The following is a 26,599-nucleotide window of genomic DNA, read 5'->3' as shown; positions in this document are numbered from 1 at the left end:
CTGGAATGGGAAGGTCCTGCTGCAAATGGGAAGGCAGGAATTTTAAAATGGGATCATCCACTGGAATCAGAGTGAGTCTTAACTCTAAGTGATCTCAAAGCGTATCAGGAAGAGGCTAGTGAACAACATCAACGTAGATTTATATAAAATGCCTTGAATATAAACAAATATCTGCAGGAGATTAAGAAAATCAACACCAGAAAAAAATGGATTCTGAGGCAACCACAAAGCTATTCGTATAGTCTGATTATTATGACACAAAGTTTAATCAATTATGTGGCTTTTAAGCGCAATGTTAAATAAGGAGAAAATGGAAAGATGTAAAGAAAACTCCAGATTGTGACGTTATTGGCTAAAGGTATAGCTTTTGGGAGTGAATAGCGAGAAGATAAATGCACAAGATGCCTGAGTCACAGGATTAAAGATTTCCAAAGCACTGGGGGTTAGAGGGGGTTACAAGGCAAGATTGGATGAAGACTTAAATTACTTTCAATCATGGAGAGAATTTTATGTAAGTGGCAATGGGAGACCAGGAATATGATTTCAACCAGAGAAGTTAGACATGAGAGCGGGAGGCTTTTGGAGCAGGTTAAATTGGTATCATTTGGTGAATGGTTTGGAGTATATGTGGACAATTGATTGTGGAGGTGAAAAAATCATGGGTTAAAGTTTGAGCCAAACCAGGCCTGAGGAAGAAGTGGATGTGACTGTGTTTTGGTATTAGATATGGGGCAGAATTTAATGTAGGCAATGGGAGTCTTTCCTGTTGGCTGGAGAGGTGGCGAAAACCCTCCATCTCCCATTTTTGGGAAGACAAGCTGCTTTAAGTGTCAGTCTGGGAAACACCTCATTGCTCGGCTGTGCTGTTGGTAAGCTGTTGGAACTACATCCACCTGAGGTACAGGATTGCCAATAACCTGGGCTGCAGATGAGTGATGGTGGGGAAAGCGCTCTGCATGGGTCTCTATGTTGTGGGAGAGATCTTGCAGCACGGGCAGCTGGGTAGCTGTCAGTTTTTAGACATCCCTCCCCACTTCCTGGCACTGGATCCCTCAATCATGTACTGTTGGATTCCCAGAAGCAGCCCAGACAGAGTTTACACTCTTGCTTTTTGCATGGAAACTTCCCTATAGGATGCTGCATAAATATCAGCAGTAATAAGACAAGGCTCTTAAATTGGCATTAGTAAATGATGGCTGAAGATAACATTTTCCCACTATTGAGCAGGAAGAGGATTAATCCATTGAAGATAAACATGGGGTTGTAGGTAGAAAAGTCGCCATTGGAAATAGGGGAGATGGTAACAAAGTTTTAATGTCACTGGACCATAATCCAGAGACCCAGACAAATGCTTGGGGTACATGGTTTTAAATCATACCATGTGAGTAGAATTTTTAATTGAATGAATACATTCGGAATATAAAGTACATCTCACTATTTCTGACCAGGAAAATTATCATTGTCATCAAAACCCATCTGGTTCACCGATGCTAATGAGGTCGGGAAATCTGCCATCCTGGCTGGTATGTGACTCTGGGTCCATAACAATGTGGTTGGCTCTTTACTACTTTCTGATATTGCCCTGAGTAATTGCCCTACTGGGCAATTCAATTCATAGAATCATAGAATCCCTACAGTGAAAACAGGCCCTTCAGCCCAACAAATCCACACTGTCTCCACCCCCACCCCTGAAGAGCATCCCACCCAGGCCCATTCCCCTACCCCTGCATTTCCTTTGTCCAACCCACCTAATCTACATATCCCTGAACACTATGGGCAATTTAGCATAGCCAATCCACCAACCCTGCACAACTTGGACTGTGGGAGGAAACCGGAGAACTTGGAAGAAATCCACACAGATACAGGGAGAATGTGCAAACTCCACACAGACCGAACCCGGGACCTTGGCTCTGTGAGGCAGCAGTGCTAACCATTGAGCCACCATTCTGGGACAAAATGAGAATGGGGCAAAAAGAATGGCCTTGCCAGCAATGCCAACTTGCATGAAAGAATAAAATAAAACAGATTCCAGTTAAATCAGTAAGAGTGGAAGCAATCAAAACCTGTTCCACTGAACTGGACAACGGAGGGGAGGACGATTGGGTTGGCCAGATAATATGCAAAAAGTTTGTAAAAAGACCGGTAATGATAATGTTGTATGTTTACAGTCACAGAGGATGTGATTTCTGACCGTGGTGAGATGGTTTTTCTCTGAGAAATTGGCTGTCAGCAGCTATAAAGTGCACTGTATATTTTGTTTAGGATAGGGAAAATGTACAGAGATTCATATGGCACTGCAATCTGTTTGAATGCAGGGATTTGGTTGGTGGGCGAAATAATAATAAACACAGCTGCCATTTAGCCACTCACGCAAGCGATGTGTTGAATTATGGATTGGTGATGTTGGTAGGAGCCTAGGGAAATGCCCTTTTTATTGAACAGTGCCACAGGGTCTCTAAGCCTGTCTGAACCAAAATACTTCACTTAATTTAACATCCCATCTGAAGGATGGTACCTCCTACAATTGTGAGCTCAACTTTTGACCTGACTCTGAAGCTGCTGATATCTAGGTCAGAGTACTCCCAATTGTGCCAAGCTTTTATCAACAAGACAGGCCTTTGTGTTGCAGACAAATTGGCATGTACGTTTTCCCCTGCAGCTGAAATCTTTTCAGTGTAATCTACATGGGATTAATTCAGTACATGAAAGCTGATCATCAAAATCCATGAAGCACCCGGCAGAGTAACAGTCACTTCTGTAAAACCACTGAAGTCATCACACATGCGGATCCCACATTAACAATGGTATATATGTGAAATATGGCATATAAATGAGGTACAGTAAGTTCTCTGCAATTGCTTTTACATCTAACTTTGCACATTAGCTCCTGTATTCACCAAGATTGCAACAACATCTTTATTTGTTCATGGGAATTTGGGCTTTGCTGGCAAAGCCAATACTTAATTACCCTTGAGAAACCGATGGAAAGCCACACTCTTGTATCCCTAAAATCCATATGCACATTGCTGCAGGGAGAGGAATTCTCAGATTTTGATTCAGTAGCAGTTGAGGAACAAGGAGAATATCTTTCCAATTCTGGACTTGGGGAGGAACTAGTAGATGGTAGTATCCTGATGCTGTCCTTGTTGTTGTAGGTGGTAGACACCATGGATTTGGAAAGTGCTGATGAAGAAGCTTTGGTCAGTACCACAGAGTGTCATGTGGATGCAACACACTGCTACTACTGTGCAAAGGTGGTAATGTTGGGTTGATCACCAGAGGTATTTTTTTTACCTGAATGGAGTCGATTTCCTTGAGTATTTTTGGAGCTGCCCCCATCCAGGGAAGTGCAAAGTATTCCATCACACTCCTGACTTGTGCCATGTCGATGGCAGGGGTGTCAGGAGCTGAGTTAATTGCTTCAGAATTCCAAGCATGTGTATGCTTGAAGGATGGTAGCAAAAGGTTGATGAGCTGCAGACATGAATAGCCACATGGGATCCTGATGCTGAGTCAGTACAAGATATAACTTAACTTAAAGGGCAGCGCTGAGTTCCAAATATTCTTGAATAAAGTGATCAGATGTAATAGTGAAGCAAAGCAAATGAAGAGATGTGATAAGGTTGATTAGGGAGTATTGAAAAGAAAGGGTCAAGGACAGAATCTATTTAGTTAGAGTTAAGAAACAATCAAGGTACCATTACACCACTGGATATATTTCATCAGCCACTACCTATTAGGAAAGATGTACAGGAGCAAATTTGCAGGAAAACTACAGATAGGTACAAAAATTCAAGAAGTGATAATGGAGGCATTTAATTATCCCAGTACATATTGGGATAGTTATGCTGTAAAAGACCAAGGGTTGAATCTTACACTTTTAATGAAGAGTAAGTTGTGTGGGGTAATTTAAGGGTCTTTGCTGTGAGGCCTAGCAAGTTTTCTTACTTGCCGAGCTCACCTCATTAAATAGCTAGCCTGCCCCAGTGGTGTCACCCTGGTCTGATTCCAGCCCCTTCTTACCAACTTGCCACAGCCAAACATCCTAGAATTGAATGGCATCCATGGCGTTAATGTCATTTTTTGAAAGTTCACTGAGCACCTGGACATTACCTTTCAAATGTGAGCTGCCTGGCACAGTTCCTGACATTTGCCCTGAATGTGGCAGACAAGAGAAATGTGGCATTCTGTTTTGTGGATAGGGCTCTGGAGGACCTGCTGAATGGGTTTGTGCTCCAGTCACAACATCAGAGTCTGGCAGCCAGGTCTGAGGTTGTCACACAGTTCAGTGTTACCTCATCTGTCTGGAGGAGCGCACAGAAATGCAGAAAGAAGGTCAATGTCCACTCTCAGCTCTGCAAGCATAAATGCCACCATCCTCTCTCCAATATGTCACTCTCATTCTTTCTCTCCTACTGTGCCCACCTTCCACTAGTGCTTAAGCTCTACTACTCTCACTAACACCTGCAACAACTTCCCTCATTCAGTCACCTCCATCCCCAACATGCCAACAGTACTAACCCGACATGCTTTCTGCACTGCCTACTTACTCACTCTTCACCTGTATCAATGGTAACAGTATCCCACCCACTTTCGTCTCCCATCATCCCTGTCTCTTTCTCTCACTCTGCAGAAAAACTGCCTTCCAGTTGGGCAAAAAGACTCTAGATGTTTGTTGGGTTGCCTGATGTTTAGCACTAAGTGACTGAATGCCTCTAAGTCCCAGCACTGGTACTTACTGTGCTGCTACCCTCACACCAAAGGCTATCTTTCTTGGCTTGACTAAGGACTACTGACAACTGTGACAAGCTTCCTGACTTTGTGTCTGTGCTAAATGGCAAGGAAATGCAGCAGTCCTGTGAGCTTCATATCTCTGTCTGAGGGGTAAAAGGTGTAAGGCAATGCAACACAGACATAGCCTCAGCATCCTGGTGGGCTTGGAGTGACTGAGCGCTGTGACCACAAGGGAGAAGGCAGAAGGTAGACAGATTAAATCAAGGATGTGGTTCTAAAGTGGTCGCAGGGTCTGAGGAACCTGGGAGCATTATGACCACAAACCACTGGAGTTGTGTTGTGATGACATAAAATATGGGTTAATAATCTTTGAATTCCATCTGCTAATTTAATCGCTGTGACTTTCATGGTCAGAAATTAATTGGAAGTGGGACCAAACTATGTCCTTAAAAGAGCCTAACCCATGCAGGCCAAAATTCATAAAAGAAACATGGATTAAATCAAAGATGATCTAAGCTGAAATGAACGTTTTCCCCAAGGGAAATGAAACAATTCAGTCAGACCCCAAAGGAAGTTTCGAACCATCTCCTCTCCAGTTTGATTTACACTATGATCAGAATCCTCACATGTTGGAGATTAAATATTGGCAATGATTACCAACCTGATTTTCTTGTTTTTGAGTTGAGCAAGTTGAGGGACTGAAATTGAAACTCTTAGGTTTCTGAGGTTTGGGATTATCAAGGTTGGCTTACAATTATTTTAGCTGACCTGCCTGTGCTATTGTTTTCCATTTGTGTTTGGTGAAATGGAGAGTAGAACATGTTAAATATGTTTTACTCCCTCTCCTTTAGGCAGTCAAACTGTGCAACCGTATAAATATTCCAAAGTATACCTCAAAGCTGTGCTAAAAAAAAAAATATTCCAGGCTTTGGAAAGTGGGCTTTTTTGTAATCCTTTTCACCTTTTGATTCTTCTGGTTTGTTAGAAGATGATTCAAAATTGGTGTCAATCACTAATGATTCTGGGCAGCTCAATGTTAGAAATTCAATTCACCGAGGATTGAAATTGGGACTGCCATAAGTCATTCCACTTCTGATGTCTGCCAGCCAGCAAAGAAGAACAATCTTTATTTATTTTGGCTGATATCAGTTAGAGAGATGAAATGATTATGATCTGATTTATTTGTCCTGGCTTTTTATCATTATATTGGCTTGGTCTTATGCTTTGCCTTACACAATGAGCATAAAATGGGGAACAATTAAACAGTAGTCTAGAATGAAAGGCAATAATGGATGAAGCATTTCAGTTTTTCTCGTGAATCTCCCATGGAACTTCTCAAGGAATGTGTTGTGTCATTAATAGGGAATGTTTTCTACCAAGTATGATCGGGCAACTTTTCCAGCAAGCATTAACAGGAGAGGTGTATGCTATGAAAGATTTTAATTAACAGCGTCCTTTTGATTAACAGGACTGTCAAAAATGTGTCAGTGCTTCAGTTAGCAGCACTTTTGTTTCTGAATCAGAAGACTGAGCATTCATGTTCTACTCCAGATAGTTGATCACCTAAATCTAGAAAATTTCAGTACAAACTTGGAGGTGTTTCAGAGATAGTAGGGACTGTAGATGCTAGAGAATCTGACATTACAAGGTGTAGAGCTGGATGAACACAACAGGCCAAGCAGCATCAGAGGAGCAGGAAAGCTGAAGTTTCGGGCCAACACCCTTCTTCAGAAAAAAAAAAAAATTTCTGAGGAAGTGTCTAGGCCCGAAATGTCAGCATTCCTGCTCCTCTGATGCTGCTTGGCCTGCTGTGTTCATCCAGCTCTACACCTTGTTATCACAAACTTGGAGGTGCTGTCTTTCAGATGAAACATTAAAGCAAGCCCCTGTCTGCTCTTTCAAGCAAAAAAGATCTTGTGGTTTTGTTCCAAAGGAGAGGTAACCCTGTCTTTTTGACACTTTGACGAACATGTGTAAATTTGATGCATTTGTCATTGCTTTACTTGTGCTTATGACACATCATTCATTAGCTGTTGTATTTCATACACGTGAACAACTGTTACATTCACAGGTATTTAATTGACTCTAAATTGCTTGGGGATGAGCTGAAGACAAAAAAGGCAATGCAAGTCTTTGTTTTCTTTTTGAAATGTGTCCATCACCTTGGGGATCCTAAAGTCGTGTACAGTACCCCCATGATTAACAATAGCGATGCTGACCCTTCTGTGGAAATTTATTTTGTTCCTATTTATATCTGTCCTTATTTTCAACAATTTGGAGATGTCGGTGTTGGACTGGGGTGGACAAAGTCAGAAATCACACGACACCAGGTTATAGTCCAACAGGTTTATTTGAAATCACAAGCTTTCGGAGGAGCTCCACCCGACAAAGGAGCAGTGCTCCGAAAGTATGTGATTTCAAATAAACCTGGTGGACTATAACCTGGTGTCATGTGACCTCTGACCTTATTTTCAACTACAAGGATAATTCATAGTGTGGGAACTGATCAAATTGGTGATACAACCTATTATTGCATTCTTAGCCTTGCAATTATTATTAATATCGCAAACAAAATACTTTCTTAAAAAGAATCTCAAATTAATTGGAAGACAGCTAAAATGAAAACCCTTGCCTTTAGAGAAGAACTGCACAGAGAAAAGTTTTTCACACATTATTAATCATTTCAGTCTTGCCAACTGTTCTTTACATTCTCCAGGCACAACTCTTTCGGGATTTTCTTCCATCTTGAATGCAGCTTTACAGAGCAAGAAAAAAACTGCTCTGATTCCTTTAAAATGTTTCAAAGTTCTTTTGCACAATGCATATTCAATGAAAGTTAACAAAATGAAGCAAATTGGTTTTTATATGTGTTATCTGATGATGATGCAACTATAATAATAGAGAAAATGTTTGGTTGTACATAAAATTTTTATTTGACTTGATGTAGCCATCTGTAGTGAGATTTCTTTTGTGATGTGAAGATAATGCAATATTTTCCAGCCTTTGAATGCCAGATAGTTGTGAGAAGCATCTGTCCCCATAGATGCAAAGGCACATGCATTCCCCTTGAGCTTCATTGAATGTCATGACCTTTTCTTGCAGGTTGACTGGAATGAATCTACCTTCTCCTGTTATCAGCAGTAAAAACTGGCTGCGGCTTCACTTTACATCTGATAGTAATCACAAGCAGAAAGGATTTAGTGCTCACTATCAAGGTAAGAAATTTTCATGTGTGAGCAAATGTAGTGCTTTTCTTTTCAGTTAAACATAGTGTTTATGATCTGAGCACAAAATAATACTGGAAGCATTAAAGAATAAATACAAATAACCGTGCTAGGGTAAAAAGTTTGAAGTGTTTCAATTAGCGGTGTTTCACTCATGAAACTTTACTCAGACTTCTTCACTTAAGACAGCCAACTGATGCCTACTTTAATGCTGCTTATTTGTAGTACATAGAGTGGCAAATGAGGAATGTCCACACACAGTACAGTAGAATGTCAGTGTAAAGGCAGTGACATTTTAAAATTTTATCAAATGTGTCCCTACTCTTAAAGTTCACCACTTCTGCACTATTATGTGCTCCCAAAAATCAAAAGCATTTGCTATTATCTTTACTGAAAGCTGGGTGAAGGTGTAACATGATGCAATGGTTGATTATACTGGAAAAGATATTTGATTTTATTAAAAACCTAAAGAGGCCCAAGATGTCATTTGTAGCCTACTCCTCCTCGTATTGGTTACATTATTGTATAGTCTTGATCTTCTACATTCAATTTTTAAATTTTTATTGGATACTTAAAATTAATCCTCAATTTTTCTGCTAGATTTCTACAGAGGGTATTTACTTGTGCATCTTAAAACATAACTCATTTTTATGGGGTTTGAAATATATCTTTTTATCAGCCAGAATTTCTTTTTTACATCTTCCCTGCCGAAACATTCAATTCCTAATATTAGTCAACATGCCAATCAGATGAAAAAATGCCATGGAAATACAGGCCTTTGCAGTCCAATATTACATGCTTTCAGTAAACAGTACTCAAGGGTACTCTTTCCTGCCCAGAGTAGTGCAAACCTAACGAGTTAGGGAAATATGTGACAGTGTTCCCTGTACAGATAGCATATTTATCTTGTTTATGTTTTCTGATTCAAGGTATTGATGAAATAAGCCTTCCACAGTTTGAAATACTGAGGAACTGATGTCAATTCACTCAAATCCCATGAAGTCACTTGCACAGAGTGAAAATTAGGTCTAGAGTATGACATTATGCTTTTCAAACTTTGGCACAAGCTTGTTTGTTTCAACGGTCTTTAAGCCTTGTGTGTATTTCTCAAAAAGTACAGGAGGTATATCTTAAAATTAAGAAATGAGCCTAAAATGTCTGTAAAATCCTGTGCATTGGACTGCTCTTGAAATTTGACTTCCTCCTCTAACTGGTTGGAATGTCCACTGTGGTTTCATTTCTTAGGAAATACATTGTGCCCTGTCAAGATGCAAAAACAATTACTGATGTGGATGTACATGGAGTCTGCCTTACGAAGCAACAATTGTTTTATTAAAAAATCTCTGGTTAATAGGTCCTACAGAATGACTTAGCAGTATTTTTTCCAACATGGATATTCAATTGGTACCTTCTTTAGAAGAGGCCAGATGTGTGGATTTGCCAGTCGGGTAATAAATTTGTGAAAGTCTGATGAGAAACAACCAAAACCAACCATGGTGATCTTCAATTTGTTAATGTTAAGCTTGATGCTTTGTAATTAGATAAAATAACAGAAAACCTTTTCACTTTTAAAGAGAATGTATGCTGATCATAGAGGAACATTTTATACTCCATCAGCCAGTTTTTTGCCTGGGTGTGGGAAGTGCTTCAGCGTACAAAAGGATGGTATTAGCTTTTATTGGAGAAAATCCTGTTTTCCTCTGCATTCCTTATCCTGCTTCATTTCCAGCTTATATACGGATCATGAATGTGTATATACGCCTGACCAAGGAAGGGTTCTTCATTTTAAAAGGGGATTAACATTGGATTTTCACCTGTGCATCGATTTTTATCTGGTGGTTTGGGGTTTGGAAGTTCATTAGATATGTACTAGGTTGGAAAGTTCATGAACAAAATGGAAAGCCTGAGAGGAGTCTGTTGTCATGCCTTCAAATGTCACTATTAAATGCAACATCGTAACCTAGATGTGTTTTTAATACAGTAATTCATCATAGGGATCTGTCCTTTAAAGGTAAGGGCCTATATATTAACCAACCTCTGCACGCACACTCACTGTACACTGCAGTGTGGCTCACAAACAGCATTGTAAACCCTAACCGTCATGATAATGGTAACAGTCTATTGATCACTTGCACATTTGGGATTGATTAGCTCTGTGAGCAGAATCTTCTCGGGATCTGGGTGACATGGGCTGTGGTGAGATTTGTAGCAGAATTATATGAAAAGTCTGACGAAACCTATCTTGATGAGGAGTCTAGGCCCGAAACGTCAGCCTTCCTGCTCCTGTGATGCTGCTTGGCCTGCTGTGTTCATCCAGCTCTACACCTTGTTGTCGCTTGATGCCCAGAGCATCTCACTTCATTGTTTATGCTTTTGACAAGCAGTGAGTGGTGTTGAATTATTAATTAAGGGAAACCTTTACCTTGTTAAACATCTTATTAAGGCCACAATTCATGTCATTAATACTCAGCTTTCTATCTTACCAAATGCACCCAAACAAACTAGGCCTCAATAAAGCTTGACATGGAAGTCAGAGAGGGTACCTAGTGACTTCAGCTCATCACGGGACATGAGGAGCTTCCACCTTATTCAGCATCAAACAGCATCTCAGGGCATGATCTATGATCACTAGCCATACACACACCTTGTCCAGGGACATTGACATCAGGTATTTGCTGTCCCTTCATGACCATCATGGCACTTTGTCTGATCTACTTAGAGTGCTTAGGGAGACTTTCATTACAGGACACACCAACAGTGAGGGTTGAAAGGCTGCAGCAGGGATACTGTGCTCGTAGAGACAGGCAGTGTGGGTAGTTAATGAGACACATTTGCAATGATATGATGAAAAAGTCTTGTTCAGCCTCGTGATAAGAATCCCTCCAGAAAACGCAACGTGGTTTGCACTTACCCAAAATAAAACTAACATCCACCCCATCGGTTAATTTATTTACAAACAATAAAATTCTATATAAGTTATGAAGTAGATATTACAACAAACCAACTGATTTCTGTGGGCATAATTTGCAGACCCACAGTAGACTAACTGCACAGTAGGATTACATCATTGTATATACGCAACTCAAAGTATCCTTAAGGGCACGCTGGTGTTGAGAGACAAAAATGGCATGTGAAGGTGAATCAGGTATGCTGCAGAAAGTTATGTCAGATTTTCTCAAGTTCTGACTGATAACACTGGTGGTTTATATTCTACGGTTAGTTCTTAGAGTTACTGGGAGTAATGGATAGAACACCATTGGGGTAACATTACCCCATGCCATCCTGTAAATTAACCCTATGACCAGTTGGGGCAGAGTCAGACATTGGACGATGACAGATGGCTGGGAGAAGGTGATCCCAACAGCACATTAATGGAATATATTTGCTAATTTAAAATCCATCTTCCAGATAAAAACATCTATTGCTAAAGTCAGTGTGAAAATGTAAATAAACAAAGCCTTTAAACCCAGATTGGTCTAATGATTGTGATTTGCAGTGTAAAGTTAGAGTGAACTGGAAGATTCTGGGATGAAGTGATAAACGAAGCTGCTCTTTTTGTAAAAAAGGTCTGATTTAAGTTGCTCTTTATGCTTGACAGACATCTTTTTTTATTTTTCTAAATGAATTTGAGATTTTATTTGGTAAAATGAACTCAAGAGTAGGTCATTCAGCCCCTCTAGCTTGTTATGGCAAATTACATCACATTGTGGTATGGACATCAACTCCATGTATTTGTTGCTGTTCCATATCCATTGATCCTTTACCCAACATGAAGTATCAATATCATTCTTTATAATTTATTAATTGTATAAATTAACACAGCATCCACAACCTTTTGTTGAGAACAGTCCAAATTCTCATTACTTTTCATGTGAAAAAAACACTCTCTAACTTTAGAGATAGCAAGGTGTAGAGCTGGATGAACACAGCAGGCCAAGCACCATCAGAGGAGCAGGAAGGCTGACATTTTGGGCCTGGACCCTTCTTCAGAAAAAATTTTTTTCATTTTGAGATTTTGCCCTTTTGGTTTTGGATTTTGGTGTTTGGTTTTTCTGAATAAGACCATAAGATTTAGGAGGAGGAATAGGTCATAAAGGGTAACAAATGGTAGAATTTGACTTTAATAAAGATCTGGAATTTAGAGTCTAATGAAGATCATGAAACCATTGTTGATTTTTGGAAAAACCCACGTCCTTAAGGGAAGAAATTTTGTTGTCCTTATCTGATCTGGCATACATGTGACTCCAGACCCACAGCAAAGTAGTTGACTCTTCACTACCCTCTGGGCAATTGGGGATGGGCAATAAACGCTGGCCAGGTCAGGAAAGCCTATCTCCCATGAAAAGAAAAATCAACCCATTGAGTCTGCTGTCCTATTTAATGAGATCACAGGTGATCTGATAATCCTCAACTCCATTTTCCTGTCTTTCCCACAACTAAGTCTCTGCAGCCTTCTATGAGAAAGGCTTCCACACATTCTCCACCCTCTAAGGGAAGAAATTCCTCCCCATTTGTATCTTAAATAGGTGACCCCGTACTCTGAGATTATGCCCTCTGATTCTTGTCTCTGCCATAAAGGAAAACAAACTTTCAACTTTGAGGTCCCTGAAGAATCTTGAGTGTTCAGTAAGGTCTCCACTTATTCTTCGAAACTTTAATGAGTACAGGCTCAACCTACTGAACTTCTCTGATACAACAGTGCTTCCATACCTGGGATCAGCCTTGTGAACTGTCTCTGAACTGTATCCAATGCCAGTGATGCTTTCCTTAGATAAGGAGACCATAACTGTTCACTGTATTCCAGCTACGGTCTGACTAGTCCACTGTTTGGGTTGCGCATCTTATGTAGTTTCAGCATTTAAATATACCCCATTAAATTAATTTAGAATTTTTAAACATCCAAATAGTCACCGCTCAGCCCCTCACTTTCAGGCAATTTGTCCTCATAAGTCAGTCTTTCAAATTCTCAGATTCTGGTGAACCTGAGAAGTATTTATAGCTGATGTGCCTTCTCGCGTTTTTGTGGCCAAAGCTGAATGAAATATTTGCTTATGTTTGGTCGTTGCTATCTTTATAGAAATATGCCAGGTACGCCTTTTGCTCTGGTGAACAGTTCCTATATAAATCATACCTAACCACCAAAATTGAAAGTGTCTCTTGCCAATGCGTCAGTGGGCAGCAGAGCAGAGACTTCACCCACTGCAACCAGAAAGAAAATCATCCATTGTGACTCAGATATATTCACCTAGAAAATTAGGTTGAAGAAGCTGACAAAAACAGCTCTTAACAGAGATGTTAAAATGGAAACCACAATAGGACATGAGCCTGTGATAATTCATGGTGCAGGCACACCAAGCAATCCATCATATTTTATTGCAAGGGGAAAGCGAAAATACACAAAAGTATAGTTCACAGCAGCTATGAATATAGAAATTATTCAACGCACCGTGAGTTCTGAATGTACAAGATTTATTTCCTAACAGTGTCTGTCAGGGGACATGCACCTCTGCAAGAAAAATCTAGCAATTGTTCATTGTTTTGGGAGTATCTTTCAGCAGTTATTTAAACTGGAAGAATGACAGATATTTTAAGTATAAAAATAAGTGTGGCTGTATTTTTTTAACAGAGATGTCAGCCCTTTGAAAAATGTGTTCATGTCTCCATTCAGACAATGGACAGAGAAAAGTCATATGAATCCATTATGAGTCGACCTATTATTATTGTCGAGGTTAATGTCCAGCCTACATTGTTGTGTTGACTTTGCTTAATAGGATTATTTTGTTTTACTGGAGATGAAGAGCATTGCACAGTACAATTTTTTTTTTAAATTCAAGCACACATAAATGTGAACTGCAGGGAAGGGTGAATTTTCTGCTAATTTGTAAAACTGAGATGGGGGAAGAAATTCAATCACAGAATACTAATTATAATGCTGAAGACATTCTTCCATTCTGTGATTTCTCCCTCTGCATCTCCAGAGGCTTTGAAATTCATTTTTCTGATATTGATCATCATGAGTTACTCTTAATTTTCTCAGAGGACCCTGCAATGAAAGGGACAGTTCAGGCCATCTCCCAGTTTTGTCGCACAAGAACAGTTGTCAGAAAGCTTAAACATTGCAGAACATTTTTCTTGATGAAAGAATAAGTTTAGAGCTGAATTTATAACGGTCTTGAAAAATCTGAATGGGTTAAACATGGAAATGTGGAAAAAATACTTCTGCGTGTGGCCCAATCAGGAACTAAGTTCCACAAATAGATGACTATCTATTATCTAACAGGGATATGAGGAAATAATTCTCTGCTAAAGGGGTTTGAATGTGAAACTGGCTACAAGGAACTGATTAGGGTAAATAGATTTGATGTCTTCAGGAACATAGTACATAAAAGGAAAGGAAATAGAAAAACATGAAGGACTCAGGTGTTAATAAGTGGGAGGAGAGACATGCCTCTCTTTCTGGCATGTGACTGATTAGATTCAGCAAACAGCTGATTTACTACTTTTTATGTCTACTTGCCTAAGCAGGGTAATTTAAGGATATAAACTGACAAGAAGCCTGTGTGGCCATACTCATTGTCTGGACCCCAACTCTATGTTTAAATTCTATCCAATTGACTCTACTTCTGTCTCCACAAATGTCACCTGATTTGCTGCATGCTTTTAGCATTTTCAGTTTTTACTTTATCCTAGTTTATCATGTTGAGGTTGTACAGGACATTGGTGAGGCCTTTTCTGGAGTACTGTGTCCAGTTCTGGTCACTCGGTTATAGGAAGGATATCATTAAGCTGGAGAGGGTTCAGAAGAGATTTACCAGGACTATGCTGGGTATGGAAGGTTTGAGTTATAAACAGAAGCTGAATAGGCTGGGACTTTTTTTCACTAGAGCATAGGAGGTTGACAGGTGACCTTGTAGAGGGTTAAAAAAATCATGAGGGGTATAGACAGGGTTGATGGTAGGTGTCTTTTCCCTAATTTTGGGGAATTCAAGACTAGGGAGCATATTTTTAAGGTGAAAAGCAGAGACATTTACAAAAGACATGAGGGACAAATTTTTTACGGAGACGGTGGTTCATGTGTGAAATGAACTTAGAATATAGAACATAGAATAATACAGCACAGTAAAGGCCCTTTGGCCCATGTTGTTATGCTGACCTATTATCCTACTAAGATCAATCTACCCTGCATACCCTACATCCATGTGCCTATCCAAGAGTCGCTTAAATGTCCCTAATGTATTTGACTCCACTACCACTGCCGGCAGCGCATTCCACGCACCCACCACTCTCTGTGTAAAGAACCTACCTCTGACATCTCCCATGTACCTTCTTCCAATCACCTTAAAATTATGCCTCCTCGTAAAAGTCAATTCCGCCCTGGGAAAAAGTCTCTGGCTATCCACTCTGTCTATGCTCTCATCATCTTGTACATCTCCATCAAGCCACCTCTCATCCTTCTTCGCTCCAATGAAAAAAGCCCTAGCTCTCTCAACTTTTCCTCATAAGACCTGCCCTCCAGTCCAGGCAGCATCCTGGTAAATCTCCTATACACCATCTCTAAAGCTTCCACATCCTTCCTATAATGAGGCGACCAGAACTGAACACAATATTCCAAGTGTGGTCTAACTAGGGTTCTATAGAACTGCAGCACTTAAACTCAATTGCCCTGCCAATGAAAGCCAACACACCATATGCCTTCTTAACAACCCTATCAACTTGGGTAGCAACTTTGAGGGACCTATAGACGTGGATCCCAAGATCCCTCTGTTCCTCTGCACTGCCGAGAATCCTGCCAATAACCCTGTATTCTGCATTCAAATTTGACCTTCCAAAATGAATCACTTCACACTTTTCTGGGTTGAATTCCATCTGCCACTTCTTTGCCCAGCTCTGCATCCTGTCAGTGTCCCATTGCAACCTACAACAGCCCTCCACGCTGTCCACAACTCCACCAACCTTTGTGTCATCGGCAAACTTACTAACCCACCCTTCCACTTCCTCATCCAAGTCATTTATAAAGATCACAAAGATCAGAGGTCTCAGAACAGATCCCTGTGGAACACCATTGGTCCCCGAGCTCCAGGCTGAATACTTTCCATTTACTACCACCCGCTGTCTTCTGTTGGACAGCCAGTTCCGTATCCGCACAGCCAGTTGTGTATCCGGATAGCCAACTGTGTATCCGGACAGCCAATTCTGTATCCAGACAGCCAAATTTCCCTGAATCCCATCCCTCCTTACTTTCTGAATGAGCCTACCATGTGGAACCTTATCAAATGCCTTGCTAAAATCCATATACACCACATCCACTGCTCTACCTTCATCAATGTGTTTTGTCACACCTTCAAAGAATTCAATAAAGCTTGTGAGGTATGACCTACCCCTCACAAAGCCATGCTGACTATTTCTAATCAAACTATGCTTTTGCAAATAATCATAAATGCTATCTCTCAGAATCCTCTCCAATAATTTGCCCACCACAGAAGTAAGACTGATTGGTCTGTAATTCCCAGGATTATCTCTGTTCGCTTTCTTGAACAAGGGAATAACATTTGCCACCCTCCAATCATCTGGTACTACTTCAGTCGACAGTAAAGATGCAAAGATCATCGCCAAAGGCGCAGCAATCTCTTCCCTCACTTCCCGTACAAACCTTGGGTATAACCTGTCTGGCCCAGGGGATTTATCTATCCTCATGTTTTTCAGAATTCTTAGCACATCCTCCTTCCTAACATCAACCTGTTCAAGCATATCTGCCTGTTTCATGCTATCCTCACAAACGTCAGGGTCCCTCTCACTGGTGAATACTGAAGTAAAGTATTCATTAAGGACGTCCTCGACCTCCTCTACCTCTTCCGACTCCATGCACAAGTTCCTTCTGCTAACCCTGACCGGCCCTACCCTCACTCTGGCCATACTCTTGTTCCTCACATAAGTATAGAAAGCCTTGGGGTTGTCCTTAATCCTACCCACCAAGGCTTTTTCATACCCCCTTCTGGCTCTCCTAAGTCCATTCTTCAGTTCCTTCCTGGCTACCTTGTTGATCTCTAGAGCCCTGTCCGATCCTTGCTTCCTCAACCTTAAGTAAGCTTCCATCTTCCTCTTGACCAGGTGTTCAACATGTCTTGTCATCCAAGGTTCCTTTACCTTACCATCCCTTCCTTGCCTCAGTGGGACAAACCTATCCAGTACCCGTAGCAACTGCTCCCTAAACAACCTCCACATTTCTATCGTGCATTTCCCTGTGAACATCTGATCCCAATTTATGCTCTGCAGTTCTTGCCTAATAGTATTGTAATTCCCACTTCCCCCAATTAAATACTTTCACATATCATCTGCTTCTATCCCTCTCCATGACTATAGTAAAGGTCAGGGAGTTGTGATCACTATCACCGAAATGCTCTCCCACCGAGAGATCTGACACCTGGCCTGGTTTGTTGCCAAGCACCAAATCCCAATATGGCCTCCCCTCTAGTCGGCCTATCTACGTATTGGGTCAGAAATCCTTCCTGGACACACCTGACAAAATCTGCTCCATCAAAACTATTTGCACTTAGGAGGTTCCAGTCAATATTAGGGAAGTTGAAGTCACCCATGACAACAACCCTATTCCTTCTGCACCTTTCCAAAATCTGCCTCCTCAGTGTCTCTGTTGCTATTGGGGGATCTATAGAAAACTCCCAAATAAAGTGACTGCTCCTTTCCTGTTTCTGACTTCCACCCATACTGACTCAGTAGACAAACCCTCCTCGATGATCTCCCTTTCTGCAACTGTGATACCATCCCTGATTAGTAATGCCACTCCCCCATCTCTTTTACCTCCCTCCCTATTTCTTTTGAAACATCTAAACCACAGAACATCCAACAACTATTCCTGCCCCTGTGTTATCAAAGACTCCGTAATGGACACAACATTGTAGCTCCAAGTACTGATCCATGCTCTCAGTTTGTCACCCTTATTCCTGACACTTCTTGCGTTAAAATAGACATACCTCAACCAATTGCACTGACTGCAACTTTGCCCTATCAACTGTCTATCCTTCCTCACATGCTGTATCTGCCTTTACACCAGCTACCTCATCCTCTGATCTGTAGCTCCGGTTCCCATCCCCCCGCCAAACTAGTTTAAACCCTCCCAAAGAGCTCTAGAGCTAACCCTAGAGCTAAGGTTAGCTCTAACCCTAAGCTCCCACCCAGGATATTGGTGCCCCTCCAGTGGGTACAACCCGTCCTTCTTGTACAGGTCCTACCTTCCCAAGAAGGTATCCCAATAATCCACATATCTGAAGATCTCCTTCCTACACCAGTTCTGTAGCCACGTGTTCAGCTGCACCCGCTCTCTATTCCTGGCCTCACTAGCCTGTGTTACCGGTAGTAATCCTGGATTACAACTCTGCTCATCCTGCCTTTTAGCTTCCAACCCAACTCCCTGTATTCATTTTTCAGGTCCTCATCCCTTTTCCTAGCTATGTCATTGGTACCGATGTGTACCATGACTTCTGGCTACTCACTCCCCCTTAAGAATCCTGTAGACTTGATTTCCAAGACATCCTTGTCCTGGCACCCAGAAGGCAACATACCATCCGGGAGTCTTGCTTAGGACCACAGAATCTCCTCTCTGTTCCCCTAACCATTGAATCTCCTATCACTGTCACTCTCCTATTCTCCCCAATTCCCTTCTGAGCCACATAGCCAGGCTCAGTGCCATATACCTGGCCGCTATGGCTTTCCCCTGGTAGGTCAATTCCCCCCAAAGGTATTCAAAGCGGTATACGTATTATTGAGGGGAACGGCCACAGGGAATCCCAGCACTGTCTACCTATTCCCTTTCCCTGTCCTGATGGTCACCCAGCTTCCTTTACCCTGTAACTTGGGTGTGACAATCTCCCTATAACTCCTACCTGAGACCCCCTCAGCCTCCCAAATCATCTGGAATTTATCCAGCTCCAGCTCCAGTTCCCTAATGCGGTCTGTGAGGAGCTGGAGTTGTGTGCGCTTCTCGCAGGTGAAATCAGAAGGGACACTAGTAGTGACCCTTACCTCCCACATCCTGCAAGAGGAGCATGCAACTGCCCGAGCTTCCATCCCCTCGACTCTAGATTGCCAAAAGAGATAAAGAAAAAGAAAGCTGACCTTACCAACCCTTCACACAATCTTTTCTTTTGGTTAGAGGAGGAGAATGGGTGGGAGACACTACATGTGTAGTGTTTCGGGTTTAGCCACTGCCCGAATATATTAGTTCACTTACCCAGCTGCCCCTGGCTCACGCTCTCACCACTCCCACCATTGAATTCCTGAGCAAGTGATGGATGCAGGCACAGTTCCAGCATTTGAAAGACATTTTGATAAGTACATAAATAGGAAAGATTTGGACGGGTACAGGCCAGGAGTAGGCATGTGGGACTAGTTTAGTTTGGGATTATGTTCGGCGTTGACTAGTTGGACCAAAGGATCTATTTCCATGCTATATGACTCTATGATTCTATGTAATCTCTTCTCATAACCCAACCTGTGATGAAGTAGCTTCCAATTTTAATATCATTTGAGGACTCATTCAAAAGATTGTAAAATTTAGTTCATTTGAATGACTCAGAAATGCCTGGGACATAGTTTTTCTTGAACGTTGAGGCTACTGGAAAGAAACTTGAAATTTACTTTTTGAAAAAAACACTGACTGGAAAATCTATTAAGCTAAGTAAACAGCCTGAGCCTTGCGGTCAACGGAACTGCTTTAGACTTAAATCACATACTTGCAGTTTTTTTTGGATATTGTTTGGCAAAGGAAGTTGAGGTGCAACCCGCTAAGAGACAAGCCATCCAAATCATCATTTCTCACCTATTTTGGAGAAACCACTTTCGTGAATCCACTGTGAAATGTGAACGAAACTAATGCAGCATTTCTCCTGTGAAGCTTGTGGAAGATTTCCTCTTGACGTCTCCTGAATTGCTTCTGAAAAGATCCTGGTGACAACATGTGATTAGTGAAATCATGCTACGTGTACCAGGATGCCAGACCAAAAGCCATCTGGAGCACTTCAGTTCTTATTCTTTTCACTTCGAGAAATATCACGTTATATGGCAAAAGATTTTCTTTTTAAATTGATCTCTGTAGAGACAGTTCCTTCAGTTTTGCATTAACCAGTGTGTGTGTATGCGTGTGTGTGTGTGAAAGCATGCTTGTTAGCTTATGTAAAAGACTTAAAATGTATACTGTCATACTATGTTACTTCTATATTGAGTAAGTCTTGTTTTATAACAAATAACTCATTTTGTTGTTTATTAATGAAACTGCTGAATGGATTTATTTTTGTTTTCTAAAACTGATAGGAAGACCATATATAATTAGCCATAATGATAAATGGGTCAAACACTGAAATACATATTGTGACCAGTGAACTAGTGGAACCAGTTTTTGATTAATTTTGTTTGTGACATTTTAATGGCCAATGCATACGCACCCCCCAACCCCGATCCAAGACTCTTTGAACCTCCCTGTTTCTAGCTTTTTCCCTCATTTAGAAAATATACTTTACTCCCCTTTTAAGGCTTCATAATTGATGATCTACATTAAAATACATTCGCCGCTATTTTGCCAATTTACTTAATCTATGAATATTTCTTTGTAATTTTGTGTTTTCATCTGCATCGCTTACATCGCCTATTTTTGTGTCATTCATACATTTTGATATGTGACTTTGAATCATATTACTTGTGTTGTTAGTATATACATTGCACAACGGAAGCCTCAATCTATCATTGTGGGAGGATACTTGCCACATCCTTTCATTTACAGTGCCTTGTCCGCTAAACTATCACCACTGTGTGGCACTACCACCATGCTAAATGGGACAGAGTTTGTACGGATCTAGAAATGCAAAACTGGGCATCCATGAGGCACAATGGGCCATCAGCAGCAGAACCTAAATGTTGGACCTTGACATTTAATGATAATACCATATCTGAAACCCCCATAATGAACATCCTGGGCATTACCTTTGACTAGAAACAGAGATGGATCATCCATATAAACACTGAGCTAAAGAACAGGTCAAAGTCTAGAAATTCTGCAGCCGGTATTCTGCAGCCGGTGGTTCACCTCCTGTCTCCCCAATTCCAACTTCTATAAGGCACAAGCCTGAAATGTCAGAACACTCTTGATTTTCCTGAATGAGAGCAGCTTACTTAGCCCATAAATTTTCTGGAGCATTTCCATCAGCTTGAAGAGATCAAAGAATGACAATATTAACATATAAGTTGCAGATAATGTCAGTGATAATCTACAGTAAAACCACTGATGATACCAGTGATCAGCACCACTCAGTTAAGGGGAATGCTACTAAATAGACAATTAAATCAAAACTAAAGCATAACAAACAGTGAAACCACTTGAATCATTTATCAATGATCTTACATTTTTGTAAAATATTTTCTCAGTTCAACTCCTAAATTATCTTAAAAATCTTCATTCCAGATTTCTTTTTTTACTGATTTCAAATTCCACCATCTGCTGTGATGGGATTTAAACCCAGGTCCCCAGAACATTATCTGGGTCTCTGGATTCACATTCCAGCAATAATACCACTAGGCCATTGTCTCACCTTTGAGAGGTGACCTTAGAGAAGTTTATACAATCATGAAGGGTACAGACAGGGAGAATGTAGGTGTATTTTCATCAGTATGGGGAACTTCAAGACTGGAGGGCACATTTTTAAGGTGAGATGAGAGTGATTTAAAAAAACACATGAGGGGCAATTTTTTTTACGCAGAGGGTGGTTCACATGTGGAATGAAGTTCCTGAGGAAGTGGTGGATGTGGCACAATTACAACATTTAAAAGATATCTGGATAGGTACATGAATAGGAAAGGTTTGGAGAGATATGGGCCAGGAGCAGGCAGGTGGGTAGTTTAGTTTGGGATTATGTTCAGCACAGACTGGTTGGACTGAAAGATCTGTTTCCGTGCTGTATGACTCTCTGACTCTGTGACAAGCACGAAAGTCATTATGGCTGGACACAATATTAAAGAAACACTTGCTACAAGTACAAAAATATTGTCAATTTATACTCTCCACAACTTGAATATTCTTCAATTTTGTGCGAGCTTCTTATGCAAGTCTGAAAGTTCTGGTTTAGCAGCATTCCCCATATTGTGGAGAAATTTCTCTTTTTGACATTAAAATTTGTCTCCTCCCTCAGTTGAAGGGCAATGTGAAATTTAGGGAAAGACAACAGCATATGGAGCTTGAAGTCTTCAGCTTTGGCCTTTGAAAAAGTGATATCTCCAGTTCTTTTTGTAAAGACTCCCTGTGACATGGTTGGCAAGTTTAATTGGAAACAAATATGCCCAAAACATTCCCAGAACTGAGATTGTTCATTCCATCTCCTTGATAACTTACATTGTGACATTCTCTTCTCATTGCTTCTCAGCTTTGCTTTTGTTTTTGGCAGATATTGTCACAGGGGCACATGACTGAAAAAAAAATGAAGGACAGAATCATTGAAATATTTCCAAGCAGCGTGAAACCATTTGGCCCATCGTGCCAGCTCTTGCTCTCTGAATGAGGATTTCACTTTGTGCCATTCTTGTACATTCTTTCTGAAGCACTGACCCTTTTCATATAACAGTCTAGATGTCTTTTGAATGTGTTGATTGAACCTGCCTTCACTACAATGTGAGGTAGTGTATTTCTGTCTCTCTGACCACTCAATGCATGAAAAAGCTTTATCCCAGACTGCTTTTGCTTCTTTTGTCAATTGCGCTTAATCTGTGCCCTCTTGTTCTCAAGCCATTCATGAATGGGAGCAGTTTCTCCCTATGTACTCTGTCGGCCCTTTATGATTTTGAATACCTCTATCAAATCTCCTTGCGACTTTTTCTTTTCCAGGACCAACAGTCCCAGCTTATCTGATCTGTATTCAAACCTAAATTCTGCATCTCTGGAACCATTTTCACAAAACACCTCTTCATTCTTTTCATTCGCTTCACAACCTTCCTAAAGTGCAGAGGCCAGAACTCTATGCAATTCTCCAGCTGAGGCTGAACTAGTGTCCTATATAATTCAACATAAACCCCTTGCTCTTGTACGGCATGCCTCTGTGAATAAAGCCCAGAATACACTATACTTTATTGATTGCATTCTCAACCTGCCCTGCCACCTACAAAGATTTATGGAATGACTTATCTCCTTTTTTCTGGTTACAAGCACTTTAGACCATTTAAAAATATAACGCCACAACCATAACTTCTTAAAAATTGCTTAATTCTTTTAAAATAAGGCAATGATGGGTCAATTCCCACTTGGCTTTGGATACAGGCCCCTTATTAGAATCTCTTTTCTCTCCTCCACTCCCAAAATCTACACTCCGTTCATTGTTGGTATTTGTATTCAACAACATTTCATTCTCATTGCAAACAACAGAAAACTGGAGAGTAATTTGGTAACATTTGATTTGAAATCCCATGAATAAGAGTGCAATTACACATTAATAAAGTAGTAATTATAGCATTAATTCATGCCAATACCTTTGTAATTACATCGCATCTCATTTTGATTGAATGCATTAGTTCCTGCTAATTAATGTATCAAAATGTCCATGTCCTTGTCTTATCATTAAATTGTACATTAAATGCATTACAGTATGTTATTACAACAAATGAATTATGCAATAAATATTCAAATAAATTAACTGGATACAAAGGGTTTAAAATGATTGATACTTTGTAAGAAAAGCATGAACTAATATTTCAATGCCGTCTAAAATGTATGACATACTGAAAAGCTGAAAGTTATTGAGAAGATAGCAGCCTCTGTAAAGACATTAAATGACATTACAAATTGTGGCAATAAATTCTGAAATAATCTCAAGATCTATTATAACATGCACCATTCCAAATTTGTTGTGGAGGTTATAATCAATTTTCTGTCATACTATAGACACTTGTCAACACACTATTTATCTCAATACAATGGTAATGATCACTGTCGGTCAAATGAGGAGGACTAACTATATTGAGCGATCCCTTGATATAACTAACACAAATGTTTAAGTATTCTTTGTTTTTTAATGATTAAATACCATTTTAATGATTATGTCTTTGTGATGTTAAGGTCAACCCAAGTTTTTTGTCGCGTTGGCACACTCTTCAGTTATTTTTTTAAATTGTTGAACACTGTGATCTCATGACAGTAAACATCTTCTTTGTTAAGAGTGGCCAGTTTTCGCATGTTTGACATGCTGTCTCAGCACTAAATGCTCCCAAATGTGTGTACACATGTAGACCAATTACTTGATCTGAACAAAAAATGTGCGTCACACAATCAGGGCTTTTTGTCACAGTGGTGATGTTCCCTGCTCTTCGTTGGGAGACTTGGGATCAAGTCCCACTTGCTCCAGTGGTGTGCAATAACACCACTGGACAGGTTGTTTGTAAAACATACCATATATAACCATGGGCTCAGGCCAACAAAAGCAGTGTTTTGATTTTGTTTACTGCAAGAATTATTGGCTTTCAATTCATTTAGAATTCTGGTCGGAAAACAAAATAATGTTGACGATCACAGCGGGTCAGGCAACATCCATGGAGAGAGAGCAAGCTAACATTTCGAGTCTGTTCATCAGAGCTGCCGTGAAGTGTGGAGTGGGCAGCATTTATGCCTCCATCCTTCACGTCAGCTCTGATGAAGAGACATCTAGAGTCGAAATGTTAGCTTGCTCTGTCTCCATGGATGTTGCCTGACTTGCTGTGATTTACAGCAGTTTGTGCTTTCAGTACAGATTCCAGCTTCAGCAGAAATTTGCTCCGAGAATTCTGGACATCCTGTGGTCCTGTTGGATAACAACTTCCAATTTTTCTAAACTTATTCTACTCTGGACCTTTGCAACCATTGAGATACTTTTCTAATCATTGAAGAAGTAGTGATTTTTTTAATACATATGCATCAGCCATTTTTAACTAATGTACCAGTCAATTTACTAATTTATCAGTCTATTTGCTAAATGAGACATTTACAGTACAGTTCACTGCATAGCAGTATAATTATTATATTCAATAGTAAAGGAATCAGTCCCAATGAAATTAATTACGAGAGTAAAAATATGAATTAATTTTCTAATTAATATGTTATCCATGTGCAGTTGGCAAATTATTCATGAAATTACTGATGAGTTGTTACCAGTAACTTTATATTTGAGAAGGTGTATTTGGCATTTAACTTACATTAGTGTGAAATATTATATATTGCATTCTCAAGGTTATGCATTCCACCTGTTTTACCAGGTAGGAAGGTAGTGGTGTAATGTCACTGGACTAGTTCTTCAACCTAGGCTTGAAGCTGACCATGTCATAACTGGAATAGAGAGCTGGCCGAATGGCAACCATGTAGCCATTATTGTAAAGACCCATTCAGTTCAGTGATGTCCCCATGCAAAGGAAAATCTGCCATTCTTACCTGGTCTGGCCTACATATGACAGGCTGACAGAACTCATAACTGCCCTCTGGACAATTAGAGATAAGCAATAAATGCTGGCTTATCCAACAACGCCTGCACCCTGTGAGAGTGAATAGAAGAGTGCATACTTTCGGAATTAATGCACCAACAGCTTGAGAGACCATATTTTCAGTTTAATTTACAATGAAACCCCTCAAAGAATTGCCATCATGTCTTAAAATCCAAAGTACTCCTTCAGTATTGCAAGTGGCAGTCATCCAGATTCGTTTGATGCATTGATTTTGAGATTGATGGCTCTGACCAGCTTGAATGTTAATACAGGTTCCAATCTCAGAAATATCACTAACTGTTGAAGGCTGTTATATCTGCAGCTGAAATAAAATGCTCAAACAAAGAGGGGTGGTCAGCTTTTCTAATTATTGCTCAAATAGCCAACATTAAGCCATTTGAGATAAGGGAGCGAGCTTTACATTCCCATCGTGGGTTAGCATCTGCCTATAATTTGCACTAAACCTGAGAGCAGATGGGGGGACTTGAATTTGGTGCCATGACTGCCAAATTACTCAAATCAGATTTCCTTATCAGCTTCAAAATAGAGCTAAAATCTTTTCTGTTTATGAGAGCGCAATTATTAAGACTTGCTAACGAGTGCTGTGCGACTACAAGCAGAGCTCTGCTTCTGCATGTTTCAAGTGACCAGATGACATGAATTTTTATGCTTCACAATAATTCACAGGAGACATGGGAGACTTAGTAGATGCAAATAGATCTTTCCTTGTTGCACCGTGCATCCACAATAGGATGAATTTTATAGAAGCAAATTGGTGCCCCACCCTCCACGCTTGTGTAAAATATGGTGTGGTGACACCAGGTAGGGTATCTGACAACCTGCGATGATATTGAAGGCATGCGGATTCCAAAATTTAAAGTCTACACACTTCAATGCAAAAGCTAAGTAACAAACTGCTCAGGTTGTTAAAATGTTGATAATTTTTTTATGGCACACTCTATTTTGTTGGAGGCATCTGGGAAAATTGTTAGGAATGAGTTCTGCCAGGTGTATGGGTTATGCCATATGAAGCATGAAAAAAGCCTGAAAATTAGCCCATGAGTCTGTGGAGCAGCCAGAGTCTGCTATAAAGGTTACAGCATTTGTCTTTTAATATATTTAGTTTTCTGGTTCAATACAGGCTG

General features: G+C 40.3%; 1 protein-coding gene across 1 annotated transcript in view; it reads left to right on the top strand.

Moving 5' to 3' along the window:
- Window positions 1-7,836: 7,836 nt before the first annotated feature.
- csmd2 (CUB and Sushi multiple domains 2) overlaps window positions 7,837-26,599 on the top strand; it is a 613,472-nt gene continuing 594,709 nt past the window's right edge. The window contains exon 1 of the mRNA XM_048612954.1: window positions 7,837-7,949. Coding sequence (XP_048468911.1) covers window positions 7,847-7,949 — 103 coding nt within the window. The 5' untranslated portion in view covers window positions 7,837-7,846. The remainder of the gene's footprint in view (window positions 7,950-26,599) is intronic.

Source organism: Rhincodon typus, chromosome 27, assembly GCF_021869965.1.
Source record: "Rhincodon typus isolate 14 chromosome 27, sRhiTyp1.1, whole genome shotgun sequence".
NCBI lineage: Eukaryota > Metazoa > Chordata > Chondrichthyes > Orectolobiformes > Rhincodontidae > Rhincodon > Rhincodon typus.
Note: the sequence above shows the minus strand (reverse complement) of the source record. Positions and strands in the feature narration are given on the sequence as shown.